Source organism: Equus asinus, chromosome 17 (genome assembly GCF_041296235.1).
Source record: "Equus asinus isolate D_3611 breed Donkey chromosome 17, EquAss-T2T_v2, whole genome shotgun sequence".
NCBI lineage: Eukaryota > Metazoa > Chordata > Mammalia > Perissodactyla > Equidae > Equus > Equus asinus.
In genome coordinates, this window is record NC_091806.1 from 13,534,482 (window position 1) to 13,545,206 (window position 10,725).

Consider the following 10,725-nt stretch of genomic DNA (forward strand, 5'->3'; position numbering starts at 1 on the left):
CCCTGTTATTGTGGTTCCCCCACAGTTCTTCCCACCTCAGTAAATGGCAGCTCTGGTCTGATTGCATAAGTCTATTCTATATATATAATTTACAGTTACATATAATTGACATAACATTATATTAGTTTTGTTTCAGGTGTGAAATGTAATGATTTTATATTTTTACATATTGCAAAATGATCACAGTAAGTCCTGTTAACATCCATTACCATACATAGTTACAAATCTTTTTTTCTTGTGATGAAAACTTTGGATCCACTCTCCTAGCTACTTTCGAATATGCAACAGAGTATTATTAATGTACTCTGTATTGTATTAACGCAATGTATTAATAGTCACTATGCTGTACATTACATTCCTATGACACATTTTACAACTGTAAGTCTGTACCTTTTGACCCTCTTCACCCACACCCAACTCCCAACCTAAGGCAACTACCAATCCATTCTCCACATCTGTGGACTTCGTTTTGTTTTATTTTAGATTCCACATATAAGTGAGATGACATAGCATTTACCTTTTTCTGTTTAACATTTCACTTTGATTGCTCAAGTCTGAAACCTTGGAGGTATCTTTTATCCCTCTCATTTTTTTCTCTCTTCTCAATCAAAACATAAAAATATTGTTAATTCTACCTTCAAAATATTTCCAGAATATGACCACTTCCTAAAACCTTCACTGCTACCATCATGTCCCAAGTCACAGTCATCTCTTGACTGGATCATATGATCTCCAAACTGGTTTCCTTGTGTTTCCCTCTTCCCCTTCTTTTTTCTCAAGACATCAGAAAGAGACTTGACAAGACATGGCCTCCCCTTACTCTCCTGTATAAAGTAATAACCACCATAATTCACTATCTTCTTTAATCTATTTTATTTTACTTTATGGGACTTGTTACTGTCTGATGTGCACATCAAGTTTTATTTGTTCATTGTTTTTCTCCATCCCCATTATGTCCTGATGGCTATATGAAACCGTAACCTCCATGAGTCTAGGGAGTTTGTTTTTCTTCTGTCAAATCTCCAAAACATAGAACAGTGCTTGGAACATAAAGGACCCAATACTGTTTGCTGAAATAATGTGTGAATGAACAGAGGGATGAATGATGTCTCTTTTTGAGGAAATTCTCACTAGATTACGTTATTATTACCACTATCATTATTGATGGAGAGGCTGAAGTACAGGGAGACTAAGTGAAGTACACATGAATCCAGGAGTGTTAGATGGAAAGTTAAATGGACATACTCTAGCACAACTGTGATTTATATAGAAGTGGGAACAGCGGAGGGTGAGAAGTAGAGAGGTGAAATGCTATAGCTTAAGTTAGATGGCTAATCAATTACTGAACCACAGCTAGTGTCCAGTGGCCTGGCTCATTGTCTGGTCCTCATTTTTCTTCTTTATTCATTCTCCTTCCCATTCTCAGTAGTTCGGAGCAGAAATGGCTCCCTTTATGTGTTTCCTTCAACTTTCTTCTCTTACTACCTTATTACTGGGTGCAAAAACTTTATAAAAATCTCACTAAACTAATTGAAACATATTTTGAACTTAAGTAGTAGTTTAATTGACAAAGATTCACCCAAGAGAAAGGACAGTCCATGGGGAAATTGTTCTCTTGATTATAGTATGTGGCTGAATTTATTTTAAATAGTTCAAGGAGCTAAGCGTTTAATCGTAACCCTTGGACTTTCAGTGGATGGGCTGGTTTTCTACATTAAAATCAGGGACATTAAAATCTCTGAGTTCACTGCTTTCTGTGGTATTTACTTATTTCTTAGATATTGTAAATCCAAATATCAATCCAGATCCAGATCCCCTGAATTTTCCTTTTTTTTATGATTCATCTTAGAGAGCATCTACTTTGTTTTCTGAAAGCTCCAGGAACACTCGTGATTAATTCTTGGGGACAAGGTCTGAATCTTGAATCCAGGAGCAACTACCACCGAGGACCTTTGCAAGGCAGCCTAGTGTTTTTGAAAGGTAACTGATTTCTCTGTTAGTTACCTGCAAATAACTAGTATGAGGATTTGGGAAGCTAATTAACCTCTCAGCCTCTGTCACTTCTTTTATAAACATAGGTCTGAGCTCAATTCTCTAAATATTTTCAGGACCACTCTTAGCCGAATGTGAGCTGAACTTTGCTCACTGGGAGCCTTCAGTGAAAAATCAGCTGTGTGTGCAATATTGGGCAAGGCACCTTGCTTGTCCACGACTAGGATTCCCAGAGAGGAATCCAATGCTCCATCTCATCCCAGTTTTCCCAAACCAGATCAGCTCCTTGAGTAGTGATCTATTCTAGCGGAGTGACTAACTTCATGCAGAATTGGAGGCACTTGAGCGCATTTGGGATGCATCAGATCTAATTATTTGTTCTAAAGTAGAACAAAACCACACCATATTTTCTGACATAAAGGTAGGTTATATGGCTGGAAGTAAGGGGCACAACCTCTAAGCAGTGAAAGGACATTGGGTAAATCAGTTCCTGTCTTAGAGCAACAAACTTTTATCTGTAAAATGATCTGGCTGGGTTTGAAGATTTTTGGAGGGGCAATGAATTCAATTTATTTATTTATCTTTATTGAATTCAATTTATTTATTTATCTTTATTGTGGTAAAATTATAGGAAACATAAAATTTGATGGATTTAAAGTACTTTATAATTCTCGGGTTCTGTGAGGTAACCATATAGAAATTACAAAGTGCCATTACTTCACTCTGGATCAGTCACATCAGCACGTCAATCTCTCTCTTATATATTCTCTGGTCATTGTCTGTGGTCTATCATTATGTTCTGGTCCAGAGTCCAGCAGGTTACCTGATGGAGAGTCCACTTGCTCAAATGCTGATCTAGACTTTTACGTGCTGGTCACATTTTCTTTTCCTTCTTTTAGAAGAGGTAGCATTTTGGGGAGAGAAGATGTATTTCTTACCACTTATCTGAGAGAGATGGTAGAATGGGTGAGGGGTAGGATAGAAGATAGAGGAATAAATACAGACAGGCAGAGATGACAGAAAAGATAATAAAGTTTGTTTTCAAAGAGGAAGCCTATCAAATATCCCTTCTAAGGGATGAAAACTGGAAAGACTGGAACCTACCTGTTTCCTCTCTTATCTCTGAGTGAGCTCTCAGATTGGTCCTAGAATATATTCCTTAGTTTCTCTAATGGATCAGGAAATATTGAGTTCATACTAATATAAGAAATATTTGTCTATGTCATAATAAATATACCTTGGACTTCTAACAAAAGAGCATATTTAATTAAAATTCACTTATGTATTATGTACCTAGAAATTCTATAGGGCAGTATTAAGGGCATAGTATCTGTCAATAGGCTGTGCAGATCGAAATCCTGGCTGCACTGTTGTGTAACCTGAGGTCAGTTAATTCACTTATCTGTGCTCTTGTTTTCTCATATTTAAAAAAAATATGATAATAATAGCCACATCACAGGTTGCTCCTAAGAATTGAATGAATTAATGTCTATGGAGCACTTGTAAAGTGTAAGGGATATGGTACTATTGAAAGATTAGGTGTTATTATCAACTGAAATGCAATTAATAATAAAGATTAAAAAATTAAACAGATAATTTTCAATACCATGCTAGCATTATTCTTAGTAGAAAGACACAGAGTACAGGCACAGAGTTACCATTATAAAGATTCTGTAAACTGGTAAAAAGAAGTATCATAAATTAGTGTAGGAGAACAAAGGAGAGAATACTTATTCCTATAATAGTGAGGATCTTCATGCAATCTAGAAGGAACGAATATTAACCGTAGAGAAGGGATAAAGGATACCGTGGTTAGGAAATAGCTGTATAACATTCATTTAGGGAATGACAATAAGGGTGGAAAGACAGGCAATGGCCAGTTCAAGAAGGACCTTGGATCCATGCTAACACTATTGGGATTTAGGCTGTGGGCAATGGGGTTGTGTTGACAGATTTTAGGTAGGTTGGTAACATGATTTAATATGCATTTAAGGAAAATTACCAAAGAATTTACATGCTCAGAGAAGAGAATATAGATATGGGTTGGATTATTAAGGGCAAGCTTCAATGAACACACAAGACTTGTGTTAGGCTTGGAAGGTGGGTAGAGTTGAAAGGACAGGAGAGGCCCTTTGTGAGAAGGGAGGCTGAGTGGTGGGAATGATCAGGGTGGGCTTGTGGGATGTGAACAAGTTCCTGAGTTGAACGAAATTGTGGAGAAGTTTAGTGGGTAAGAGGGTGATTTTTGAGGCAGCTCAGTCTGTGAAGGTCTTTAACAGTGGTCAGAGGAGTTCAGGTTTTTCCCCAGTTATTTCCAAGCAGAGGAGGATCTGAGGAAAGAAGAGTCAGGAAACAATTTTCTGGCTGCACCATGCAGGATGGATGCTGTGGGAGCATCTGTAAACTAAGGTGCTATGGTAATTTAGGTATCATCTGACAGTGTGTGAGAAGGTGTTGGCAACAAGAATGGGGAGAAAGTGCCCACAGGAGAGATGGTTTACAGGTAAAATTATTGGGACATGGTGATGACTGGGTACGGGAACAAGTGGGGTCATAGGTCACGTATGACATCCCAGCTACAACTTGGACACCTTGGAGGGTAATGGTGGTACCAAAGTATCTTTCAGTTCACACTTGTCTGTTGGTCTCCTGTTAATCTATAGCTTTTTACCATCAGCTTCAGCCCTAATCTCTGTTTAAATCCTCTTTTGGGCTTGTGATGTGATAAAAAGAGATTTTTGAGAAGTCTCACAATCTTATCTGCTAGCCTTTCAGCTACTTGATTTTCTGAGGTGCTGAGATGTTGTCAGATATTCATAAAGGTTCTGGGTGCCTGGTGCCCACAACACTGCTCCTACAGGAAAGGGCACCACACTATGATGACTTTAGCAATATTGCTTGCGTTAGGTCATGTGTATCAATGTAATTTCTCGGAGGCACTCACCTTCCTGAAACTTTAGCTCTTGGTTGGGCTGTTTACTTTTGCTTCCCTGGAGGGCTGATCCTGCCTCCTTTTTTTTGGCAAATGAACTTTAAAGTAATAATATAAATTTGAAAGAAAAATTCCATTGGATTTTGATTGAGCTAGCATAAATTTGTAGACAAATTTAGGGAGAGTTGAAATCTTCATTGTGTTGAATTTTATCATTTAAAGATGATTTTGCAAGAATTTTTATTGGTGAATATGTTCTCCCTTCTATACATGTGTATTCTCTTTCCCTTAACATTTTTGTGATTTTTCTCTGCATAACTATATCATATTTTAAGTGCTTTTTATTTTTGTCCCCAAAGCCTTAGTACATAATTGTGTATCCTAGTTGTAAGTCCTTCTAGTTCGTCTGTGTGGGATGCTGCCACAGTTAGGCTTGATGAGCAGTATGTAGATCTGCACCCACGATGCAAACAAGTGAACCCCAGGTCGCTGAAGTGGAGCACATGAACTTAACCACTTCACCACAGGACTGGCTCCTTAAGTGCTTTAAAAAAAATTGCCTATAGTAAAGGGAGTATTTTTCAGTTGGGTTTTCTCACTAGAAATTTTATTTTGAACTTTCTTATTATTGCTAGTGGTTTTAAGTTTTATTTGTTTATTTTTTACCTGGCTTTATATTAGTGGATTTTGCTTGCAAGAAACAGAAATGCATCAAACTAGCTTAAGCAAAGAGAAGAACTGATTTGAGGAATAAAGGACTTTCTCTTATACCCAAGTATACAATGGACAGCAACGGGGATGGAAGCATCAAGGATCAAGGATACTCTCTGTATCTCTGAGATACAATAGTCTCTTTCTCTAATATTTTTCTTGCTCCAGAATACCATTTTCGCAATTTTTTTAGGTTCAGTTACTTTATTTAATCTTAATTTTTTAAATAATAATTGCCTATGTTTAATACATACTACTTGATGTTTTGATATACATTTATGATGAAAAGATTACTACACTTAAGCTAATTAACATATTCTTCTCCTCTTATAATTACCTTTGTCTTTAGTGAGAACACCTATAATCAGCTGCGTTAGGAAAATTCAATGTTCAGCAAGTGTCTTATCTGAGGAATTCTGACAGACACTGTTTTGTTTCCAACTGTCAACATCACTGACTTTTGTTTTTTCCTTTGATTCTGGTCCTTGCTGTTCATGTGGATTTTTACATTTTAAAAAGTATATTTCTTTAATATTTCAGTATGAAGTCAGAGATAAAGAGAAAAGCACTGAGGATAAAATTTATAGCAGAGAATAAAAATCTTCATACTATTTCTTTCTTATTTCTCATGGATTTTATGTGGTAGAAAAAAATCCTAAATGGCACCTTAAACTAGAGAATATTGTTTTGAATCACATGACATTTTTAGCTTGAGTGTGTATCATGGTCTATATTTCTTATGTGTAGTTGGGGGAGTATACAGATGTATAAGAGGTGCACAGCTTTACCTGTTCCAGGGGAGTAACCTAGAGAGAAATCTTCACTCTTGTTATCATATACTTTGCTGCTGACTATCAGCCTGGAACCTGAACAAGTAGGCTAACCAGCCATACCAGTCGTCTAGAGGACAAACTCTATGAGTTCAGTATCTGTCAGTAGTTTAAGCAGTGGGCCAAGAGATGTGAAAGTAATAGTGAAATGCTGGAAAAACCTAGTAAGTTAAATTCTCTCCAGGGTGTTTGAGCATTTGCCATATATATGTACTTATTGAAGCTACAAGCCAGGTGAAGAAATCTCATCTGAGTAAATTCAAGATTAATATAACTGAGTGAATAAACAGTACAGAGGACCTTTTGGAATTGGAAGGATTAGCAGTGGGAAGATGATTGTCCGAGGTAGAGAAGGAGGGAAGAAGAAATTCAGGAGGAGAAGTGTGTCATCAGGATTCCCTGACAGGAAAGAGCATTGAAAATACAATGAAGATAAGAAAAATATGGGCTATGAACTTGAATGACCCCAAATTCAGAATACCTGGTGGTAAGTTAGACAGAACTCTAGAGAGAAGTGAAAAAGCCTGGTTCTGATTCTGAACATCCACCACTTTCTGCGTAATCCTGGGTAAATAACCACTTCTCTGAGCCTTCATTTTCTAATATATAAACTATTAGAATGCTAATATTTAATGCTGAGTGAGTGCATATTTGCTAAATAAATGAGTTTGTGACAAGTTTTTATTATAAAGTGGTTTAGACTGTATAACATGCTACAAATGAGGCAAATTGGTGATAATCAGTTTTTGTTTAATGGCAGGTCTCTCAGCTCACATGCAGCACATTTGAACAAATTCCATGGCCCATGGCGAGTAAAAATAATGTGACTGAGTTAATTATCGTCGGTCTTTTCCAGGATCCAGAGGTGCAGAGAGTGTGCTTTGCGGTGTTTCTTGCTGTGTACTTGGCCACATTGGTGGGCAATGGTCTCATCGTTGTGACAGTCAACATCAGTAAGAGTCTGAATTCCCCGATGTATTTCTTCCTTAGCTACCTGTCTCTGGTGGAGATCAGTTACTCCTCTACTATTGTCCCTAAATTCATCACGGACTTACTTACCAAGATTAAAACCATCTCCCTGGAGGGCTGTGTGGCTCAGATATTCTTCTCTCACTTCTTTGGGGTCACTGAGATATTCTTGCTTGTGGTGATGGCTTATGACCGCTATGTGGCCATCTGCAAGCCTCTTCATTATATGAACATTATGAGCAACCTACTTTGTTATGTAATGGTGGCTGGTTCCTGGCTGGGGGGCTTTTTTCACTCCATAATTCAGATTCTCATCACCATTCAGTTGCCCTTCTGTGGTCCCAATGTGATTGACCACTATTTCTGTGACCTCCATCCCTTATTCAAGCTTGCTTGCAGTGACACATTTTTGGAGGGAGTTATTGTGTTGGTCAACAGTGGATTAATCTCCGTCTTCTCCTTCCTCCTCTTGGTGTCTTCCTATATCATCATCATGTACAATTTGAGGAACCATTCAGCAGAGGGGAGGCGCAAAGCTCTCTCTACCTGTGCCTCTCACATCACAGTTGTCATCTTGTTTTTTGGACCTGCCATCTTCCTCTACATGCGACCCTCCTCCACTTTCACTGAGGACAAACTAGTGGCTGTGTTCTATACAGTCATCACCCCCATGTTAAACCCCATCATCTACACACTCAGAAATGCAGAGATGAAAATTGCCATGAGGAGGTTATGGGGCAAAAAGGAGAATTCAGAAATGGAGTGAAAATGAGAGAGTGTTACAGAATTGCATGACTAATTATTCTCTGTTCTTTAAATGGATTTTGGTTTTAGTGGGGCATTCACAAATGGCAGAAACAAATAGGACTTAATGCTACTGCCACTGTGGTTATCCTTAGTCAACAAAGACCTCTGGTATCCTGGTGTATGTTCCAAGGACAGAGATCAGATAGTCTTGCTGAATCTTAGAGAACTTGATTGTCTCCATGATGTCCAACAATGAGTTGGGATTGGGTAATATTAAGACTCAAAATAAGTGCAAATCCAAATGAGAACATTCTGACAAATATTTTGTCTGCTAAAATCATTTCTCTCTTGATTCCCTTCCTTCTTTCCCTCCTTCCTTCCTTTCTCCTTCCTGCTCCTCTCTCGGTTCAGCCACCCACATGGTAACATCAGAAGAGGAAACTGAACAGAGGAATTATTAGGGGATATTTGGGGAGGAGGGTACCAATATGATCTCTTTCAACGTGGACACTTTGAAAATTGCATCCATGAATTTTTCTATTCTTCTGGTTGATTCTTGATATCTTTTACCATGGACCATCTGATCATGAGTACCAGAAAATTCCCTGAAGTAATTTCGGTTCTTGTCATATGCGAGCACAAACAATAGTCTTTATATCTCCATGGGACTTGTCACAATGCCCAGCATCCATAAATTAAAAAAAACAAAACAAAACAAAAAGGTTTCGATTCTAGCTATCAATAGGGAAAAAGATTAAGTCAAACATTTTAACAAAAAGGAAATCATTTTCAGATTTATCCTGATGTAAATAAATACAGAATGTAGAAAATGCTTTTTAGGCCTAACTTGAAGAATGAAGGACAGGAAAATACTGTCTACTCATGTTTCTGTTCCTGACTTCTGTCATTTATTTTACGTGATCATGCCAATTCCATTTCTTTTCATGCCTATTAATGTTTCTTGGTGAATGTGGAGGAGACAGCCTGTGGGCATTGTTTTTTCACCTCTCAGATACTCCACTTCACCCAATCAACCCATATGATTGTGGGCAATTTAGAGAACATAATATAATTTGCCCCTGTTGGCTTTGGAATTACACAGACTGGCTTTGCATTTGCCTTCTGTCCTTGAGGACCAGGAGAAATAATGGAGGCAATGTCCTTGCAGAGGGATGGAGCATGACATGTGTACTATAGGCCTTAGAGACTTTTCCCTTCCATTATGTGCTGGTTGAGCATGTAGGTCAATAATGGTTTTGAAGGCACGAAGAAATCATCCTCAATTCCCTTGGTGTCTCCACTAATTATGTCTGTGTATGGAGACCACATAGTTAGGTCTTATTGTTGATTCTGTCACAACATTAAAAAGTACAGTTTTTAGAATATAAATATAATGTGATTTCATTAAAGAAAAATTTATAGAGTGATGCAAACTAGTCTCCATATACAATTTTGTATTCTTTTCCCATTTATTATTTGTATCCTTTTAGGTATACATATGACTGCCTATAACAGAAAAAAGGAAGCTTATTGAGTAGAACTTCGGAATTACAGAGGTAAAAATCCAAGCCAGATAGAGAAAGACAATCTCTGTATGACTCCACCCATATGTGGAAGTTAAACTTGTAGACAAAGAGAACAGATTAGTGGCTACCAGGGGAAAGGGGGGTTGGGGGGTGGGGACAAAGGGTGAATTGGTGCACTTACAATATGACTGACCAACAATAATGTACAACTGAAATTTCACAAGATTGTAAACTATCATAAACTCAATAAAAATTTTAAAAAAATCCAGCACTGTTTGGAAGTCTGACAATGTTATTAGAAATCCAGACTTTGCCATCTTCAGCCTCTAGATTCAACTTCATGATCTCAAAGCGCTGCTAGTGATATATATCAAGTCTGTCCAGTGGAACTTTATGCCATGCTGGAGATGTTCTACGTCTATGCTCTTCAATAGGGTTGTGGCTAATGAGCAGTTGAAATGGGGCTAGTGAGAACAAAGAATGGAATTTTAAATTTTATTTAATTTTAATAAGTTTAATTTAAAATTTCAAGTAACTAGTGGATACCATATTTGACAACACAGCTCTAGCATTTTATCTGTCTTCTAGGAGGCAGTCAAGATGAAGGGGAAAAGATGAACTAATCTCTCTCCCTTTTAGGAGATGCTTCAAAAGCACCACATGGCACTTTTGCCTTCATCTTATTTAATAAAAATTAGTCACATGATCACCCTTAATTACAAGGGAACCTGGAAAGTATCACTTTTATTCTGTGTGACATTGTGTTCTGTTAAAAATCAAAGTTCCATTCTGTTCTTTCCCTAAAGAGGAAGGAGAGAATGAATGTAAGCTGTAGCATATAGTTCGAGGCAGTGAATTATGTACACAATTTCCTCTGTAATTAAAAAATTTTCAAAACTTATGGGATGTGGCAAATGCAGTTATAAGAGGAATGTTAATAGTGATAAAAGCCTACAAAAAGAAACATGAAAGATCTCAAGTAAAGAACTTAATCTTACACTTCAAGGAGCTAGAAAAA

The 10,725-nt window shown here is 37.5% G+C and overlaps 1 protein-coding gene across 1 annotated transcript; it reads left to right on the plus strand.

Annotated features, from left to right (window-relative positions):
- Positions 1–7,270: 7,270 nt before the first annotated feature.
- LOC106823630 (olfactory receptor 4B1-like) lies at positions 7,271–8,200 on the plus strand. The gene has a single exon (XM_014829457.1). It carries the CDS (start codon positions 7,271–7,273, stop codon positions 8,198–8,200), a length of 930 nt encoding a protein of 309 aa, XP_014684943.1.
- The last annotated feature ends 2,525 nt before the right edge of the window (positions 8,201–10,725 follow it).

What these genes read in the sequence shown, in the direction of transcription:
- LOC106823630 (XM_014829457.1), top strand. Translation starts at nt 7,271, where the DNA reads ATGGCGAGTAAAAATAATGTGACTGAGTTAATTATCGTCGGTCTTTTC.